Genomic DNA, 22,773 nt, shown 5'->3' on the forward strand with positions numbered 1-22,773 from the left:
AAGATATTATTCAAAACAAAAAAAAAACTGTTAATTTTTACTAATAATAGAAAAAAATATTATTGGTAAAATTAATCAACAAATTTTTAATGAAATTTAAAATTTTAATTATCGTCTCATATTCTTTAGTAAAATTGATCAATAATATCAGTTGCAAAATTAAATTTTTTAGTACAAATTATTAAAATTTCTTATAACTCTTTCTCTTTCTTCATCTTTCTTTGTCGTCTCTTCATACTTTATTTGGATAAAATATGAAACATTTATATTAATACATAATTTAATTCTAAGAGTTAAAATGAGAAAGAATGTTCACCATCCTTCTCTCAAAATCTATATATTTTTTTTGTTAAACAATTATAAGTAATATCTCCATATCCCAGACACTTAAATCCGCTCTTTCCAAGAAGAATTATAGTAACTATTACTGTTATTAGTTTTCCTTTTAGATATTTTTTTTCTCGTTGATTTTCTACTTTTGAAGCTTGATGAACCAATTTTCAAGAGAAAATTATCGATGCAATTATAATATATCTTGTATATTTTTCTATTGAGACTACTCATGAGCTTAGTCATCTTAGCATCACCATTCTTTTCCATCAAGTTTCATTATAGTACTTTCTAGGTTCTATCTTGTTGAATTTGTTGTAAATTCAAAAGAAGTTCATTCTTTTTGTAAAAAGAAACAATCTATTGTAAGACACAAATCTGGCATACATACATTGCTGGATGTCACGTGAGGCTTCTTCTTTGTTCCAATATCTATCAAAGTTTCAGCTCACCAAATCAAGGCTTAATCTCCAAATTCTATACAAGCTACTTGAATTTTTTAATCCTTATCAAAATTACAATAACATGAAATTTAGTGTAGTTATGTTTCCAATTCAAAGTGCTTTTCCAAACGGTGTCGTAAAACTATATTTAAAATTCAAACATTATAGGATTAAATGTTTTGTGTTTTTAAATTCAAAAATATATTTCAAAATATTCAATTTAAAATATATTTGTTTATACTTTATAAATTCGAAAGATATTTTTCTGATCAAAAATATTTTTTAAAATAAAGTATAAAAGTATTATGAAAAAGAAAGTGGAATAGGGATTTTTATTATAACTTTAATAAGAAATAGTTTGGGAATTACAATTTATAGGGTGCATAAAGAAAAAAAGGAGGTGCAGAAATTTGTTCATCTTGAGTTTCATTTCATCAACCCAAACCTTCTTGACCCATACTGTTACAAGTCTTGTTCTTCTTCATCATCCTGGCTTGCATAATTTGAAGGGCTTTTGGAAACACTCATTCTCTTATCATACTATTGCATATGGTTTCTTCAAATTAACTTTCATCCTCTCCACATTGTTCCTTTCTTCATTAATATCTTTTCTTTTTGGTTGAAGTTGTCGATCCTTCATGTGAATTTCTCTTTTAAATTGGTCATTTCCTTCGAAAATTTAGTGGCATAGGAAAAAAATATGAAGATCTTGATGTTTTGCCACAAAAGAATGTATAAAAAAATTCAACAAGATCTAAAACTGCAAGAATTAGAAATAGATACTAAAAACAAGTAAATTTATCGTATACTTCACAAGGTATCTCTTGACCATTTAAAAGTAAGGTAGGATGATTCAAACCTTTGATGTGTAAAAATATAAGATTTTTTTTTTCATTATATGTCCTTAAGTGAAAGAGGAATTATTTAAATACGAAACTTAAGAAAGTCCAATAAACATGAGATAAAACATAAAATTAAAAATAAATACAAAATAAAATAGTTACAAACAATTGACGAGGTCCCAAAAAAATTATATTAAAAATAAAGTTAACAAAGACAAGATCAAAGTACACTAAAAGGAACAATTATCCAAAGGAGACCATTTCAGAATATCAATTATGAAACAAGGTGAAAGAAGTGTGACTGAATACTACCCATCTTAAAACTCTTTATTGTAGCTACAACCTTAAGTCAACTTTCACAATGTATAGAAATTAGGTGGTGTATTTGCTACGGTGAGAACGCGTATTTTGTATGGAGTCGTTACCGAGCATTAATCGAGTCTTTTTCATTGTTTTTTTTGGACAATAAAATGATAAAGAACAAGAGTACAATGAAAAAAAAAATTAAGGCAGAGAAAGAAAACAGAACTACGGGAAACAATGCAGTTTCTACCATAAAATAAATCATATGATCGTGTCACAATCGAATACGAAACAACGAAAAGGTAAATAACGATTCTAAAACTAAAGTTTGAAACTGTCATTATAATTTATTTTAAAAAACTACGTAAAAATGGACAAGAGATAAAGAATGATTTATAAAACTATATTTTAAATTCGAAAATCGGTTATGCAATATATTAATACTCTATAACTCTAGTTATAAGATGATATCTTCAATTAAATGTGTAAAAATATATGATTTTTAAAATATTTAATTTTTTCCAAAAATAAAAAATACTACTCAAAAACAGACATAAATATTTTTTGGCTTAATTAGGTTTTAAGTCTCTCCTAAATTTAACAGTGACATGGAAAGATAACAACCATGTCAACAACCTAATAACCACATCACCCACTACATAGAAAAATTTAAGAACAAAATTTCAATTGAAAAATACAAATTTTATTGAGTATTCAATACATGCTAAAAAATTATTAGGAAATCAATTGAAAATTTCCAAATTTATCATGGATTTAAAATACAATTAAGATTTTTTTTTATCCAACATAAATGTACTTTACTTTTATATATTTCCATTCAAAATGAAAAATAAAAAACTATGTAGATTTAAAAAAATTATTTGAGAAAATGATTTTTAAATCCGGATTGATCTTATTCATATATATTTTTATTTATAATAAAAATCAAGAATGACGTAATTTTAAAATAGAACTGAGTTGTTGGATAAATGTTTATAACATTTATTAATTTTTGAAAATTTATATACTTTTTCTTTTTAATTTTAACAGGTCACCATGCGATCATTACTGTAACATTCTTTTTTAGTAGTATAAAACTACTGAAAATAAAACATTACATTTATAATAACTTACTAAAAATTACAAATTCTAAATGAAGGAGAGTTTACACTTTGGAAAACCTCTCAATCTTACATTATTGAAAAGACTGAAAAGGCATTATCCCTAAGTTCGCACCATTAAGATGATCATTATAAAAAAAAAATACACAAAAACAGAAAACACAAAAGCAAGGGTAAGCTAGTATATAATTCAAGTCTCGAATAATAATTTAGTTCAACAATTAACAATATTCAAGAACAAGCAGTTCATAAATCCACAAGACCACTATACTCACTTATCCGGATAATGCTAATATAGACTACTGCAGGCATGCACTCATGGTACTATTTATACTCTGTAGAGTTATAAACAATGGTAACTCGACCTACTCACTATGAGGTAAATCATCTACTCCTAAAAGCTAGAGGGCTTGGGTGAAGGCCTCCTACCATTCTCTCTATCACCTCATTCAACTCTACATGAGTTAAATGGTGGGTAGAATATTAGGATATCTGGGTACCCTAGTCTCTCTATCAAGCATTCTCTTACAACTTGTTATAAAATAGAATCTCTCCTTGAGATTCTTCTCATAACACACTTTTCTCATATTACATTACACACTTTTCTCATATTACATACACACCAATAGTTTCGGAAGGGTCCAAACCCCCCCCCCCCAAAACGACCTAAAGAACGTTCAAAGCGAACACTCGGAACCCCGAAAATCATCCAAAATTGGTATAGCGTCACCTAGTAGCGCCCAAGAATAGCGCTTAGCGCTGTAACATCAGCGCCCAGCGCTGTTTTTCAACGCCGAGAGCGCAACTTTCGTCATTTTCAACGCTCTCAACACTCAATTTGGGTGCTCAACACTATCAATAAAATTAAGACTCAATTTTCTCACTTTGAACACTTTAGTCCCAACTTCTAAAGACCCATAAGACCCTTCATACCTTAAGAAAACTCTGAAAACACTGTTGCAACACTTATAAGCTACCCAAACTCAATTCTACACTTTCTAGCCTCTAAAACAGTATACTAACTGCACAACCAAGTCCAAATATACTTGTTCGCACCCTCAAACACCTCATATTGCTCACCTCTCTGCTGTTACAAAATATCACCATACAAAACCTCAATTTTAACCAAAAACACTTAAGAACTCATCCTAAAGGCACTATTAATCATTATACACTATACTTTTCTCATTTGACAACTTAAGCATGTCCTAAATAGTCTCCTAATACAATCCCAACTGTCAAACACAATCCTCACTGCTTACCTCAAATTTTCACTAGTTAAAACCTTCTTTTTACACTAAATATACCTCCAACTTCAACATTGATTCCCTTACTTATTTCATACTAGATTTTCTTCAATCTAACACTTCTAATAAGTCCAAAATGATCTCATAACAATACTCAACCAATTACTTCATCACTCCAACCTATACCTTTAAAATTCACCTATTTAAACCCTATTTTTGACCTTAAAACCTAAGCAAAAGACACTTATTTAATTCAACCACTTTGCATTCAATGTCTAAACATTAGGACAACTTCATCACATATAATCAATACAGTTTCACACATCATAAACATACAATTCCAACATGTCAACAAAACATGACCAAATCTTCAATTTCATAAAATCCTCATATAATCAAAAAAAGACATTTCTAAAAGTTTAACTCCAATACTTAAAGATACAAATTCTTTTAACAAAATCACAAAGTAAAACAAAGGTTCTAGCTTCCCTTACCTTGCAGTAAATTGTCCAATTCAATGAAACGTTCCACCGATTGGTTGAAACGCAAGGAATCTCTAGATGAACCTACGAGACACCAAATTAGAAATGAATAGAGCACTTAGAACTCTAGGTGAACCCATAATGACTAGAAGAAGCATGAAGACACATGCAACAATACTAGATTACTCTAAAACAAATTTGGGAACGGAAGGGGAAAAATGAGATGAAACTTACTTACTCTATTATTTAAAATGATCGACTAAATTTGTAGACCTTGATGTCGTGATCGTAAAGGCACCTTCTGATCGTCAAACGACTTAGGAGCAAGAATACTTAGAGAAAAAAATAGAGAACTCTAGAAAAGTGATTTCAAGAATGGTACGTTTTAAAATAATGAAACTCGTTTATAACAAAATTATTTACAATTCTCAAGAAAAAGGTTTATACCAAAAAATAAAGAAAAGATTCAGTCAATTCCACAGTGAAGGCCTATAAGAAACTAATCAATGATCAAAGAAAAAAAGACTATTTTTTTTTCAATTTTAACTTTTTTGAATTTTTTTAATATTTTCTCATATTTTATAATGTTTTTTATAAACAAAAATTATGTAAGTAAAAAGCTAAATGCAAAAACTAAAAGTATGACAGAGATATGAAAAATAAAATAAAACCTTTATTAACTTCACAAAAGATGAGTTGGAGAATGAGTAATAAGGAGGAGGGCAACCAAAAGGCAAAAGGTTTAATATTTTGGTAGGTTCTTTTTTCGTCAAGAATCTCAAATAGGTCCCTTATTTATTCGGTGTCGCAATTGAGTCCTTGTTTTTGAAAAATTGAAACAAATAGAGATTTTTTGTCAATTTAGACAAACGCCATTTAAGAGACCTATTTGATGACAAGCAAGGGACTCTTAAACTGCCTTTGTCTAATTTAACGACAAGTTTCTATTTGTTTCAACTTTTCAAAAATAAAAACCCAATTGAGACACCGAATAATTAGGGAACCTATTTGAGATTCTGGACAAAAAAAGGGACCTACGAAAACATTAAACTGGCAAAAGTTCATGAAAGTAATATTTGAAGAATGTAAATAAATGTACTCTTTCAATTTAAAAAAAATGTTATATTGTATCCTTACTAAAAGGTACTACTATAATAAAGAAACAAAAACTGTAAATATAATTTAAGAAATAATATATTAATATAATTTATTAAAAGAAAATAGCAAGAAAAAGTTAAATAAATTTAAAACAAAGGATTCGACCACATGATAGTTGGATTGGATTCGATTTTAATGTAACAACCCAAAAATATAGCTGTAAACTATATTTAAGAGTTCTTACATTTACAATACAATAGAACAGTTACATAAAATAAAATTTAATTTACAGTTATCCTAAAATAACCACAAATTTAAAACTTTACAAAAACCTATACTAAAACAAACCATAAGAGCAGACTGATCGGTCATACAGGAGGTGTATCAACCGAACAGTCCTATACTGAATAAAAAGAACAAGCACAAGACCGAACGGTCTTACTCTAATGGAAATCATCCTCTCATGTCAGCGCCTGCTCCAGAAAACCCTCCTCACCTTTTGCTCACACCCAGAGGGTGGTCATTGTAATGACAAAGATGACCAAACGGACAACATGACAAGACAGGAAATAAGGGTAAGCTAGAGTAATTTAATTAACCTAATAAAACATATAATTCAAACAAATATAAGAGTAAATAAAAACCAACATGTCAATCATGCAACAACCAAACATACATTTCCAGAAATGACCGAACCTATAATACATGTAATGACCGACCACTTTTTCTTTGATTGTCTGGACTGTATGAATTATGTAGCTACGACGTTTTTGCACCCGGATGGTGTAGTAGCTGGGATCCCTTAACAACTGCCACCGGGGTTAGTCCGTTATACCTTGCCCAAGTTACACTTATGGACTAAGACCTTCTATCATTCTCACACATGAGTTACTCTTCTCTACATGAGAATGAGTAATCACACAATATCAGGATAAACGCCAACTTAGCAATAATCACATTCATACTTTACAATTCCATAACCATTCATGAGATATTTCTCCTTGGAATTCTCTTTCTTATCCACATATCATACCATACTTCAATACCAACATACTTCCTCATCCATAACACATCTAAGTAAAATCAAACCGAACAGTAAAACAAACACCACCCTTGAGCATGACCGAACGTAAACGATCAATTCACTTATGAACAATACTGAACGGGAGAAACTCTCCCTACATACGAACATGACCGAACGTTCATATAGAGAGTAAGACTCAAGCAGGAGTCGAACACTTGAACTTATACCGAGCACATATGATTTAGAACGAATACTATTATCTTAAATCGAACACTAATGGCTTAATACAAGTACGATATTGAGGACTAGTATAAGAACGAGCGCTAATAAGAGACCAAACAACCCAATAATACCGAGCGCTAACACTATCATAAATGCTAGTATTATACTGAGCGCTAACACTAACATAAATGCTAGTATAAGACCGAGCACTAATACTAGCATACTGCTAGTATAACACCGAGCGCTAACAAGAACGAGTGCTAGTACAAAACCGAGCACTATATCGAATGAGCGTTAGTACAAGACCGAGCACCACCAAGAACGAGCGCTAGAACAAGACCGAGCACTACCAAGAACGAGCGCTAGCACGGGACCGAGCGCTACGCTAGGAAACCCACCCTTCTAAGACCGAATGATCATGAACTGGTAGGACTCTGAGGAGACCAACTCCAGTTAATAACCGAGCATAAAACACGACCGAGCGGTCAACAGCAACCACTCGGAATTCTACATAATTCTGCAGAACTTCTACAGAATTATGAACAATGCCTAACTTAACCACACCAGAATATCTTTGTCAATATCTAATCCTTCACTTTCGAATTATAAATCAATTCAAACCTATCCAAATATACCTAAACCATAATAACATCAATCAAAAGAATCCCATAACCGATTTCTCCCAATTCACTTCCTGAACAGAACAGACTGAACGCTATAATGCAGAAAACCCAACTCGTTCACAAGTTTCGACTATACACATCATTTAAACACAAAACCAGACAATCATCCAAATTATTCATCCATGCACACTTCCAAACAACAATTTCAAACATAAACGAACATAATTAAATTACTAGCTTCCCTGACCTCTTAACTGGACCGAACAGCTCTACCTCTTCAGAAATTTGCTCTTAACACCAAAAAATCTCAAGAACCTACAGTTCGCCGATTTGCGGTAATGGACCAACCCAAAATACCAGAAAAAGTGATCAGAATCTAATAAGAAGAAGTTGATGAACACATGCAACCAAAAACTTGGCTTGCATGTGCCAGGAAACAGAATTTCTAAGAAGAGGATGAACTTACCGACTCTAAGCTTGATTTTTGATCGGTGGAAGAAAATGATCTTGACTCCTAGATTGCTTAAACGGTGGTTGTTTGAGGAAAGATGAAAGAAGATAAAGAATTTCTAGAGAGAAGGAGAAAAGGCAGATGCTTGAGTTTTAGAGAGATACATATTCTGAGAAAAATGAGATGAGCTGCGGTTTTGAAATTTCTATAAAATGTTCAATCTCTTTATTTGAGACATTTGTCCCACCCTTTCACATGTCATTTTCAGGGTTTGACAATTAATAGGGTCAAGGTCGACATATATTGAATTGGATTGGATTTAAATTCAATTTGATTAAGTCAATACAAATTAATTTAATATTTTAAAATTTATATTTAATTTTATGGATTGATTATGGGTTAACAATTATTCAAATTTAATTTATATTAAATCAAATTTCTTTTCAAAAGGATATATTATACTTTTAGTTTAGTTATAAATAAAAGAAATAAAATAACTACTATGTATTAAAGAAAAATCACATCAAATGATCTTAATAATTTATGTTTGGCTTAATACCACTTATGGTCCCAATTTTTGTCAGCTTTGTTCGAAATGGTCTTAATTTTTTTTATGTTCAATCGAGTCCTAAAGATAATAATTTGTGTTCGATTTAATTTTTTTTGCAAATGGGGTTTAAATCGTTAACGGCCAAATGTCCAGCTGTGTAATCAATGACAAATCACCATTGACACGTCATCATCATCTCCTACCTCCAAAAACCTTAATTTCCCCCTACATAGAAACCCTAGCCACCAATCCTAATCGTCGTTGTCACTCTCATAGTCAACCACCATCTTCGGACCTCCATCATCAGACATCTCGAAACCCTAACCAAATGGTTGCGCCGTTATTCCAAATGTTCTGACACAAGCATCACGAAACCAAATCGAGAGTTTTCCTCGCACCTTTGAGCAACGTCGTGAAGCTTCTTCATTCTCCACCAGCCACCACCAACCTGAGACACGGAAGATCAAAACCCACATAACCAAAAATCTCCTTCAAACCAGAAGTGTGATTTGCGCCGCAACGGTAAAGAGCCACCAACATCATCATCAACCTCTTGTGAGCAAAATCCAAATCACTAACGCAAACCCAAATCGCACCAGCACCTCTCTGCAAGCTTCTCCACCACACCTTCTTCATTCACCTGTAGGATAAAAACGTAGAAGCAAACGAACTATCACGAAGTTCACCATATTCACCGTGAAGAAGAAACCCTATTCTCGCGTGACGACAATTGACCAAGCTTTTTCTCAATCTGCTGATGCAAATCTGAAACCCTAATTTTTGGGTGAAGAAAGGGGTTGTCACATGTCAAGCCCTCATTGGTGTGACCATCCTTAGTTGACTGTGGTCCTAGCCACATTAGCCAATAACTGTCATGTAATTCACTGATTGGTGATGTGTCGTTAACGATTTAAATGACGTTTACAAAAATTACTAAATTGAACACAAGTTACGATATTTAGGATTAGATTGAACATAAAAAAAATTAAGATCATTTCGAACAAAGCTAACAAAAATTGGGACCATATATTAAGCCTTTTAAGTTTATAATAAACTATAAACTTATATAATTTATTATTACATTTTAATAAAAAAAAACATATCATATCAAAAATAGAATTTAAAATATATTTATAGATATTATAATTTCATAAACTAAAATTCGCTAATAAACAAATAGTTATGACTTATTTCAAGGTAAAAATAAAAACAAAATTTGTAAAGGAGTAAAAAGCACAATCTTCAAAATTGTGAGATTTATTGCACTATTCTTTATCTTTTCCATTATTTTCTGTCTTTTACTAAATTAAATAAAATTCCACAATTTTTAATGATTTTTCTTATTCTCTTCTATCTAGTTTACTCTACTAGATTACTAAATATTCAATTTTATTATTTATTCTTTTGTTCAACTTACTTATGTTATTTTTATTCTCTTTATTTTTCTTTATTTTTCTTGTTAAAGTCAAACATAAAATTTAAGTTAGACTCTAACCTCTCATTTTTAATAGTAAAATATTACTAAAATGAATATTACATATATGATAATGGAACTACTATAAGAAACAAACCTACAAAAGACAAGATCTACATGTAGAATTATTTGACTTTCCAACTGTTTCACCCTCACCTCTCGCTGGAATAACGGTAAAGAATGTCTCCCTAAGTTCACACCATTTAGGTCATCATCGCAAAAGAGAAAGCAACACACAACAGACAACACAAAAACAAAGGTAAGCTAGAATACAAACAATTAATGGTATATATAAATGTTTATACATTATACACATGATACACATATCACATCAATCAATTAAACACTTTATGCATGATCATACTTTGACTAGACTATCCAGACTTAGAATGAATTTCGAGCTATGACAGGTTGTGCACTTATGGTGGCCTCTACTGCTTTGCAAAGTCATTGTCAATGGATTTCACCCTACCACCCTAACAAGGTTAGTCTGTTATCACTCACCTTAGATCATACTAGAAACACCCAAGACTAGGACCTTCTGATACTCATGACCTATTTTATGCACCTTTCGTAACTTCTAACCCTCCAAAATGACTATTTTGACACAAAACTTAAAATTCAAAATCTCACTAGTTCAAACCCCCAAAATACACTTAAACAACTTTGCAAATACTCCAAAATGACTACCACTCCATTCTAACGCACATATCAACTAATTCTCATCCCAAACAAGTTACAAATTGCCAAAATAACATCTTCTAACCACCAATTCTCACCTTAAACCATTAATTCTAAAACTCACCTATCAAACCTCTATTTTTACTATAGAAAATGACTTATAACTTAGTCAAAATCACTTATTCTCAACTTCCTAACCAAATTGATACCATCAAGCATTTCAACATAAGCATTCATGAAAATTAATCAATTCCAAACGAAAACAGTAAGGTGCACTACATCATTCAACCAATTTTCATCATTTCAAACATTCAATACTTAATAACAATCGTCTTTAACACAACCAACAACATACATTAGTTATACACACCAGTAAATAACAATTCATACATCATAATTTAACTAAGATAAAAAAAAACTAGCTTCCTTTACCTTACACTGAAGCAACGAAATTCTATAAACACCGAAACCTTGATTATAGCTCAAGGAATTCTAGAAACACCTACAAAACACCAAACAAAGATCAGAGAGAGTCCTTAGGACCTCTAATCAACGAGAGACTAAGAAAGCACATTACAATTCACATGCGACAAAAAATCGTTAAGCATGATTTTAATTAAGAACGAAAAAAGAAAAAAGAGTCTAAACTTACATGCTATTAAAGAAAACAATCAGATAGGAATGTAGTCGTGGTCTATTAGACACCTCCTGATCGTCAAAGAGATGACTCAGGAGTTAGAATTCTTAGAAAGAAGGTATTGAACTCTAGAAAAGTGATTTCTAAAGATATTATATGTTTTAAAATAATAAAACTAATTTATAACAAAATTATTTATAATAAAACTATTTAATATTAAAATAACTTAGTCTCGTTATTTTTATACTACCATAAGTTATAAAATAGTTGGGGTTTTACATCGGGGAGTAAAATCAATTGCTTAGATATCTTTTTAATTCTATAAAAATGTTATTTTAACGTACTGATTTGGTAATATATTGGTATAGACTTTTAATTCTAGTCTGTCACGAAAATATTTTAATTTTTATTGCAATTATATTATATAATTTTTTCCATAACAATTTGTAATTGATAGTATCAATTGTTTGCACGAATAAAATATTAAGGTAAGGTTGTTTATATTACTTATAAAAATATATATTTTCAATTTCTCTTAAATATGTAAATTTCAATTTAGTTTTTTTTTAAATGTTGTTGTTTATTTTTTAATTTAAAATGGATAATGATATCTCTGCACCCCAACAAATTTACATCAGGTATTAATATATTTTTTTTACAATTGAAAATTTTATATTGTAATATGATTATATTAATATTAAAAGCATAGAAGCATAGTTTACATGGCTATATGGTTCTGAAACCATCATTTTTCTCTAAATGTTTTTTAAACTACTTTTTTCTTCTTATAAAAAAGCTGGCTAAATAAGTTAGAAGATGAAAAACGACAAAGAAGAGAATGAATGGGGTTGCAAATGCTGCAAATGGCACGAAATTGAGCAGTTGACAAGGTAAGAGGAACTGTGGGACATTGTCAATGCCTTTTTTGTTCGGAAATTTCTTAATTTATTTATTTGTTGTGGTTGTAGAAATATCTTCAACTAAGCTCTGCGGTCCCCAACAACTTTTATAGACTTCTTTACGTGTAATTGACAACTTCAATAAATGAAGCATTGACCACTCAAAGTTAAAAGAAAAATGTTTTTTTAACAAAATCTAGTAGTATGTACCTGTCAGATCATATTTGTTCTTAGACCAAGGATGAAAGAGTGAACACAACACTTCCAAACAACAAATGACTTGTAAATTTTTCTATAGAAATCATGTTTCTTGAGAAATTTCAATGGAATAGCCATTTAGAGAGGTTCACATTGAATACACAAATGTGGTTCAAATATCTATTAAACTTGCACTTTTCATCCTTTTTTTCGTAGAGGGTTCGTTTACCCATGTTTGACTCATTCAATCATAAAACAGTGAACAACAATGTTAATGAACAAAACACCTATCATTGACTAGAACTCTAGAAACAGCTACCCAACCAAACCATATTTGTAGTATTCCATTTTCCATTGCACCCAACATCTTTCTCCAGTCATGGCAGCATCTTGCTACTGCAAGAAAAGTTATGTAAGTGCTTGTTTTCATGTAACATTAACACTCTTGCTTCTTGTAACACCTCATGCAGCTTCATTGGAATTCAACTATCAGCAATTTGGTGACACTGGAAACGACTTCAATACCTCGGGAGATGTTCAAGCTGTGCAAGGAATCCTCCAACTCACCGAGTATAAGCCAGATAGTTATGGTAGAGTCGTATATAACAAATTATTGCATCTTTGGGACAAGAGTTCGGGAAAGGTTGCAGATTTCACTACCCATTTCTTCTTTACCATCAACACCCCAAATAAAACCTATCATGGAGATGGAATCACCTTCTTTCTGGCAGATCCAAAGTTTCCAGACTCCAAAATAGATGGAAGTGGTATTGGTCTGGCCAGCCGTGAGCAACTGGGGTCTATAAATTACGCAAAGGACTTTCCTTTTGTAGCAGTGGAATTTGATACCTTGGCTAATGACTGGGATCCGAAATATGATCATGTGGGTATCGATGTCAATGCTATTAACACTACTCACACTACAGAGTGGTACACTAGCATGGATCAAAGAGGGTATGATGCTGAAATTAGTTTTGAGTCTGTGTCAAACAGATTAAGTGTCACCTTCACCGGATATAAGGATAATGCCAAAATTGAACAGACCTTATTCGCAGTGGTCAATTTGAGTGATATCTTACCTGAATGGGTTAAATTTGGTTTCTCTTCGGCAACAGGATATACTTATGAGGAACATACTCTTAGTTCATGGTCCTTCAAATCTAGTTTGGAGATGGAACAAGACAAGGGTGGAAGCAAAAGAGGGCTGGTGATAGGGCTGAGCGTTGGACTTGGTGTTGGTGTTTTAATAGCTATTGTGGGGGTAACTTTTCTTGTGAGATGGATGATGAGGACTAGAGGAATAGAAGATGTCTCCCTTTTTGACCATGCTATGGACAATGATTTCGAAAAAGTCTCTGTACCCAAGAAATTTTCCTATGAAGAACTAGCCAGAGCAACCAATAACTTCGCAACAGAAAACAAAATTGGACAGGGAGGTTTTGGCGCCGTCTACAGGGGATTTATAAGAGAGTTGAACACCTATGTTGCCATTAAGAAGGTATCTCGTGGATCTAGACAAGGGGTGAAAGAGTATATATCTGAAGTAAAGATCTTTGGTCAACTGAGGCATAAGAATTTGGTTCAACTCTTTGGGTGGTGCCATGAGCATGAGGACCTGCTGCTGATTTATGAGTTCATGGAAAATGGAAGCTTGGATTCTTATCTGTTCAAGGGAAAAGGCCTGCTGACATGGAAGGTGAGATACAATATTGCGAGAGGGTTGGCATCAGCATTGTTATACCTGCATGAAGAGTGGGAAGAATGTGTGCTTCATAGAGACATAAAATCCAGCAATGTTATGTTGGATTCTAATTTTAATACAAAGCTTGGTGATTTTGGGTTAGCCAGACTAATGGATCATGGAATAGGATCAAAAACAACCGTTTTAGCAGGAACAATTGGGTATTTGCCTCCTGAAGCTACCACAAGAGGCAAGGCCAGTAGGGAATCTGATGTATTCAGTTTTGGAGTAGTTGCTTTGGAGATAGCCTGTGGTAGAAAAGCAATTGAATCTAATATGAAGGAAGAACAGATGTATTTGGTGGATTGGGTTTTGGAACTCCATAGCATTGGTGAAGTTCTTAAAGCTTCTGATTCAAGCTTATATGGACACTTTGATGAGAAGGAAATGGAGACGTTAATGATAGTTGGCCTTTGCTGCACTCACACAGATTACCTCATGAGACCTACCATTAGGCAAGTTGTTCAGATGCTTAATTTTGAAGCTCCATTGCCCATTCTCACACAAAGGGGATCAGTCTATAATGCATCTTTCAGTTCTATGGCTTCTGGGACTCCTGCTTTTTCAAATAACCAACCACTGTCTTCAACTTCAAGCAGCAGTGTATTCACGGGGTCCTCACAATCCACAGCAACTCTTGAAATCATTACCCCAACAGCTGCACATTTGCATACCTACTGAGTTTGATTTCGTTTTCTATTTATCTTCTTTTTTTCTTAGTGAAATTCTATGTGTCACACTCCCTCATATGTATTTTCTTCTAACAATTTCAAGCCTAAATCTGGCCCTGCCGTTCTGTAATGTTACAAAAGATTCTTCAACAGATCTCATACCGTTCTCTATTTTATTTTTTTCCTGTCACGTCTACTTTATAACTCAATTGCCATGGAAAGGAGATTAAGAAGAGAGCAATAAAAAGTAGAAATTAACGTAATTTGACTTATTTGGAAGTTGAGACAACTCTTGCAAGTAAGAGGCTGACATCTCCAATCAAACACTTTAAAACAATAAAATTTTTCTTCATTGTGTTGCTCAATATTTTTATGTTTTTAGTCCACATGAGATACACAAAAAACGAACCTAACAAAACCATTAAAAAAATTAGCAACAATATCAACGTTTTATCCTGCTTGAAAAATTTATTCTTCAATTTTTTTAATCCAAATTGCAGATGATTTTGTTGGATTTGCCTCACAAAAAACTACCAGATTGCATGTCATATACGGTCCATTCATCAGCCACAGGGTTTCTAAAATAAATGCAGTTCCTCCTACATCCTACTTCACTTGCCAACACAGATAAACTACAATTACTTCCCACAAACACTGCTTGTTCCCCAACACTCTCCACTTTAATCCAAGAGACTCTAGCCACATTCAGTTGATAAACCTCGACACCATCCACACCATGCAACCTCGATTTTCTTGATAAAATAAAAACCAGCAAAATTTCCCCCTCAGACTCCACCAAATATTCTCTGAAATGGTTTGAAGAAACCAAAGGAAATATCCTTGTGCCACTTAAATCAGTGACTTTTGCAACAGAATCAACGTCTTCGATAACCACAAGACTCCCCTGAACACTTAAAGCATAGAACTTTCCTTGAAATCCTATTGCATTAGTGAATTGCACAGCCTTCTGTTGGCTACCTAATGGCTCGGTGAGGGTACAATCTTGCATGGTCCATTGAGGCTCTGGTGTTATCCATGAACCATTAGACCTTCCTTTCAGTTTGCAAAATGCAAAAGCTGGTTGACTAATTCCTGTTAGCATCATGACTGCGCAGTTATGATCTTCAGGTGGTGAAGAAAGCACAGCGAGTTTAATTGGTACCTTGGGATCCCATAAAGGAAGTCGAAACGTTTCTCTATGAGTTGGATTCCATAGATTGTACATGTAAAGTGGTTCAACTTCAGCTATGAGGATGCCATTGGAGCACCCCACATAATTTTCCCAAGGGTACCTTGGCAGTTTTCTGAAGAAGGGTCTACACCAGCACCCAAAGGGCATGTATGCATATGAAGTTTCGATGGAGCCACTTCGAGCAACGTGTCTAGGGTAATTCTCAGCGTTTATGGCATCAGGGTTGGAGAGTTGAAGCCAAGGGAGGTTTGGAATGTGGATTGCATTGCTTTGGTGGTGATCTCCATGACTTGATTATGCCCCCACCATTGATGTTCTTGTGGAGATTTGGGTTCCCTTCTATGATTTTATGGAGATTCTTTGGAAGGTCGAGCCAAGATTTTGATTTCAGGTCCTGTTTGTTTCTTGGCTTTTGCTGGTTCTGCTGCTGATTTTTCTTGTTCTTTGCCTTCAGAGCCATTTTTGGCAATGACAAGAACAAGATCGTTCAGTTGAGATTAAGATTGAACCTGGACGTGGACAATGACAAGGACAACATCCTTAATAACAAGTACTATAGCTAACTCATAATTTATTAATTTTTTACCCTAAACCAAAAAAATATTCTGCAAATCGATTTTTCTTGATATGCAGGATTTTTATTTTTATTTTTGAAATGTATTAAAAAATGTTTAATAATTTAAAATATGAATTTTGAAAATTAAATGTGTATACTTTTTTAATAAAATTTCCAGATTATTAAATAATATGTAAAATTAATGTGAATATAAATTAGTTGCAACATAAAATATAAAACTAGTGAAAATATATTGGGTTAAATATGTTTTTAGTCCCTACATTATTGGTCGTTTCTGGTTTTCGTCCCTCTTTCAAAGTAAGATACAATTTGGTTTAGTTTTCGAGGACTAAAACGAACGTTTCGAAATACTTTGAAAGAGGGACGAAAACCAGAAAGGGTCAATAGTTTAGGGACTAAAAACATATTTAACCCAAATATATTTTTTAAAAACTAGAATATTATTAATATTAATAATCAATTTTACCAATTTAAATAAATTTCTATATAAATATTAAATTTTGATGGGATAATTTCAAATAGAAAATGTAAATGGTATATCTAGTTAATAAATTAATTATATTATTATTTATTATAATTTGTTAATATATACATAATATATATATATATATATATATATATATATATATATATATATATATTTCCTTTCTTTTTTTGAGGTCATAAATGAAGACATTAACGCTACGTTTGTTTCTGCGTTTTTACTATTTGAGAGGAAGGGAGATGATGGAAGAAACCTCATTTGGTTTCATGAGTTCTAACTCACTTGCAGAAATAAATTTAAGTTTGTGTATGTTTGGAGGGGTGTTTATGTTCAACAAAATTAGTGAAGTTATATTTACGATTAAAATTATGTTTGATTTGAGGTAATTGAAAGCAACGCAAGACTGATGATTTGTAAGATTGAGTGTTTTAATAATCATACGTGTGATGCTGGGTTTGAAGAAATTGAACAAGGCTCTGTAGAAGAAATGGAATAAACATTGAACGTAATCATCTACATCAATATACATGTTTTGAATGTAGTAAGAGTAGTCATGGTAGTAAGAACAGTCATGAAGAATACACGACTTTTAATTTTTTAATATGTTTATTTTATTTTTTACGACTTCTTCAATCTTATTTTCCTGCATCTTTTGCTTTCTTTTATGTTTATTTTTTTTTTTTCATAAGTCCTGCATAGCACAACCTCTCTTTTGTTAACTTTTTATTTAATTTATTACTTCTTTTCTCTAATACCCATTAAAAATATTTACCTTAACAGTAACAATTTTATTACTAGTAATAAAATTTTTTGTAAATGGAAAATATAATTAATAAGTTTATGTAGAAATAAAATGTAGAAAGCTAAATAAGAAATTTTGGTAGCTTAAATGGTAGAAAATTGTGGTGATTTCAAGAATATGGGTTTAAACTTTTTTCTACCTTTTTGTTTTAAAAAAAATTTAAAATATTCATAATGATAAGCACTCCACGTTTGAAAGCATTATTGAGGGATCAAATATGTGGTGATTAAAATATTAATATAATAAAATAATATTAAAATAATAAATAATATTAAAAAATTGTTAAATAGTAACATTTTTGGAATATAAATAGCCATGAGAGGGGGGGTTATTTTGCACAAAGAGAGGAAAAATCAAGTGATAAATCTTGAGAAATAGAGAAGAAAGAGTTAGGAAGAAATTTTTAATTGCAAGAAGAGTAGAGGTTCTGGAGGGTTTTCGGGGCAACAAATTCTGAGCAAGAGATTAAGTCTGGAATAGAGTTAGGGGAGCTAACCTTTCTAAGCTTTTATATTATGATTTAGTATTGTTTTATTACTATTCATGTCTTGAAATTCTGTGTGAATACTCTTAATGAAAAACATATGTGCTTGGTGTATATCTATCTATATTTAATTTCTATGTTAATATTATATGTTGTTGTTTTGAATCTGTAAATAAGAAATTTGTTAAAAACTAGTTGAGGAACACTTTGGCTAAGGAAAAACTTGGTACTTAAGTTGTCCATGGTGACACACCTCTCTTTCCTGGAAGTCTACTCGGTTTTTAACTTAAATCCTATTGAACAGATTAAGTACTGTTAAACTATTATGCAATATACTCAATTGATATAAAATATGTGATGGATTCATCTTTCTGGAAGGATAAAAAGATGTTTAACCGGCTATGCCAGATTCAACTCCTTAGTTCCCCAGAACGTTTATATTAAGGTTATAATTGTGATGGTAGGATAGAGGAATCTTAAAAACTGGAGTTGATACATCCTTGATCATAGAGCAGCCCTGGTCAAATCCAATAAGTTGTGACTAGTCATATGTACTGGCGTTTATGGTGAGTTTGATTCGTCAAACATTTGATTCTTCTCCGGTTACCATTTATAGTGATATTTTAGTATTGTTAATTTATTTTGTGATATATTCATTTTGTATGATTTCTGTGATGATTGTATTTTATTATATTGGATTTGAATTTATGCATCTGAACATGATATGAGTATTATGGGGAGATTTTGGAATGGTATAATATGAGTTGAGGAATATGAGCATGGTATGAGTCTCGTGGAGAGATTCTGTAATGATATGGTATTAGTGTATATGTTGATGTTGAGGGTCCTGTTGTTGGAGGTTATCCTAATACTCTAATAATCATTCAATCTCAAGTAGAGAAGGATGAATTATGTGGTGAGAGGGGCAGGAGGTCCTGGTCTATGTGTCTGTTTTGGACATAGTGTTGAGGACTAACCTTGTGGATGGTATGGAGTATTTTGGAAGTGTATTTGTAAGAAGAAGTAGAAGTCATCACAAGTGCATAACCTCCCGTGACCGCTCATCATCGTATCATCCGAATGAGTGTCTATTGGGTATTGTGGAATGAGTGTCTATTGAATATTGTGGAATGAGTGTTTATTGGGTATTGTGGGATGAGTGTCTATTAGGGATTGTGGTATGATGGGATGAGTATCTATGATGCGATTGTTGTATGATGGTATGAGGGTGTCTGACATATAATTATTATGTGAGGTTTGTTGAGTGTATCAAAGTAATTATGCATGTTTTATAAATGATTTGTTGCATGTTAGCTCACCCTACTTGTTTGTGTTTGTGTATGTGCGATGATCGTATAATTCGTTATACGGGAGCAGATGAAGGAATGTCGTTTGATTCAGTGCCAATGAAGAAAAAGATAGAAGAATAAATTAGAAGAATTATATGAATTATGAAGTGTGAGATTAAGGGATGTTACCTTAAATGTAATGCTACAATATATCAATTATGAATTATCAAGTGTGAGATTATGAGACATTTTCCATTTTAATACGTTTAAGTTTGTTATGTTTTTTAAACATTTTTACCTAAACATAATTTTGTTTTAAAATGATTTTAATAATTTAATAAATTAAATATTTAATTTTTTTCTTTTTAAACTTTTAAATAATTACTTTTTCATATTGTCTTATACGAGTCATTATAAAAACAAATAACTTCCATTTTATTAATTTTTTTATAAACATATTTTTATTTTAAAATAATTTTGAAAATTTTATTAATTAATTAAAATTTAAATATTAAGACATTTATATATTTTTCTTAAAATATTTACATATATATTTAATAAATAAAATTTAATTTTATAATTTTAATAATTAAATTATTAGAAAAAACTTAAAATAAATAATTTTGTATGAAAGAAAAGTATAATAAATTTATACAGTAAGAAAATTAAAAAAATATATTTTTACTTCATTAGCCATCCTAAAAAGATATTTCAAAATGTAATGTGTCGCAACTTATATAGTGAAGGAACGATAAAAAAAAGATATTTGAAAAGAGATTTGATGTCGTGACTTTAGTTTATTTTGAAAAGCTAAAAAAATAAAAAATAAATAAAATATAGTGTGGTTTACGAAATCAATTTTTTTCAAGAGTCAATAGCATATAGAAGAGGTGTTAGTATCTATCCAACCTATGATGATAATTAAATGTGTAAAAAAGATATAGTTTTTAAAAATATTTAAATTTTGCCAAAAATAATAAAATACTTATAAGGAAAAGAATTAAAAAAAAACGTTAGACAAGGATTAATACTTATTTTCACATATTTTCATTCATAATAAAAAAATTAAAGATTACGTGAAATACTATTTAAGAAAATGTTGATTTGAATTTTTTAATTTGGAAAACTACTTTATATTTTTTATAATTTTTAAATTATTTGAAAATAAATGTTAGACAACACGAGTGACCGGAGAGATATAAAAACAAAAGCAATAGAAATAAAAGTATTTTTTAATTTTCATTTTTTACATTTTTTTTATTTTTTAAAACTATTTATAATTTTAATATTGAAGATTTTATAATTTTTAAGTATTCGATTGTTTTTAGAGAAAAAAAGTGCATTTGTAAAACGGTGGGGGTATGAAAAACAAGTGTTTAAAATAACACAATAGGAGCCTAAAACTTAAAAAATGAAAAGTTGGATGTGTGAGTAATGTGATGATACGCGGCCTAGTACAAAACGAAATAAAGTAAAGTAAAGGTGTGTCCAGTGTAGCTATGGGTTGAACGAGTAATACTACATACTCCAAAACAAATCATGGGGTGCAGAAAAATAAAATAATGACGGGTGCAGCCGAAAAGATGTAAAATGAATCCAATATTTCATTTTAATAGTATAAAATTATCAAAATAAAACGTTACATAGATACTAAAAGAACAACTAGTAAAACAAACATTCTTCAAGAAAAAATATACTTTTGTAGATTTATCTAACAATTCATTTGTTTCTCCCTCACCTCTAATTGGAACAACTCAAAAATAAATCTCTAAGCTCACACTATTAGGTGATATACAAAAGAGAAACCACATACAAAGATAGACAACAGAAAAGCAAAGGTAAGCTAGTATAGAAATAAAGTATCACATAATAATTTAGTTTAACAATTAACAACATTCAAGAACAAGCAATTCATACAACCACAAGACCACTATACTCACTTATCTAGATATAATGCTGATATAGACTACTATAGGCATACACTCATGGTAGTATTTATACTCTGCAGAGATATAAATAATGGTATCTCAACCTACTCACAATGAGATAAATCTTCTACTCCTAAAACCCAAAGGGCTTGGGTGAAGACCTTTTGTCATTCTCTCCACCACCTCATCCAACTCTACATGAGTTAAATGGTTGGTAGAATATCAGGATACCTAGATACTGCAATCTCTCTATCAATCATTCTGTTACAACTTGCTAGAAAATAGAATCTCTCATTGAGATTCTTCTCATAACACACTTTTCTCATTCTCATTACATACCACTCTCATTCTCATGTGAACCTTATATTTATATATGTTTGTATGCAATGTAAAAGTGAAATGTATGCAATGTAAAAGTGAAATGTTATATTATATGGTTTCAAATGGATTATTGTACTGTGTGCAATGTATAAAACCTACGAGTTTCTTCTCCATTCCCCATCGAACCACTCCAACAGCAGTCAAGGCCAACCGTCACGTGATCCCACCAGCCTGAGCGTACGTTGGCAGTGATGGTCGCCATTATTGGAAAACAAAATATCACAAAAGATAATTATGTTTCATTCCTTATTTACAGGAACTCTAAGAGTTATTCCCTTTGCTTAGCTTTGAGATATTTGCGACAGATCTCGTTCTTCAATATGCTAGGCTTTAATAGGATGGGACATAAGAAATTAAGGTATAGAAATAAGGTAAGCACCCAAAAGAAATACTTAAAAGAAAGTTTCTAAAATATATTACAAAAGCCAAAATTAAGACTATAATTGAATGGATGTTTTTTGTTTCTCAAGACCGTTTTCTATTAGTGCGTATTGTCACTCAATTAGTTTCAAAACTGATACCACAAGTGAAGCAAATTGCAAGATACACAACTCCAAAGTTTAAACAATTTAAACAACACAATTTTTAACTAGTAAGAG

General features: G+C 31.4%; 1 protein-coding gene and 1 pseudogene across 1 annotated transcript; one reads left to right on the forward strand and one right to left on the reverse strand.

Moving 5' to 3' along the window:
• The first annotated feature begins 12,905 nt into the window (after positions 1 to 12,905).
• LOC124846594 (L-type lectin-domain containing receptor kinase IX.1 pseudogene) lies at positions 12,906 to 15,189 on the forward strand (annotated as a pseudogene).
• Positions 15,190 to 15,557: 368 nt separating this feature from the next.
• LOC124846599 (uncharacterized) lies at positions 15,558 to 16,376 on the reverse strand. Its single transcript, XM_047323883.2, has one exon. The coding sequence runs from the start codon at positions 16,374 to 16,376 to the stop codon at positions 15,558 to 15,560; it is 819 nt and encodes a 272-aa protein (XP_047179839.1).
• Positions 16,377 to 22,773: the final 6,397 nt, after the last annotated feature.

Source organism: Vigna umbellata, chromosome 1, assembly GCF_029865625.1.
Source record: "Vigna umbellata cultivar VRB3 chromosome 1, Vumbellata_1.0, whole genome shotgun sequence".
NCBI classification, from domain to species: domain Eukaryota; kingdom Viridiplantae; phylum Streptophyta; class Magnoliopsida; order Fabales; family Fabaceae; genus Vigna; species Vigna umbellata.

Coding starts and splice junctions, on each gene's coding strand:
- LOC124846599 (XM_047323883.2), bottom strand. CDS start 16,376: ATGCCCTTTGGGTGCTGGTGTAGACCCTTCTTCAGAAAACTGCCAAGG.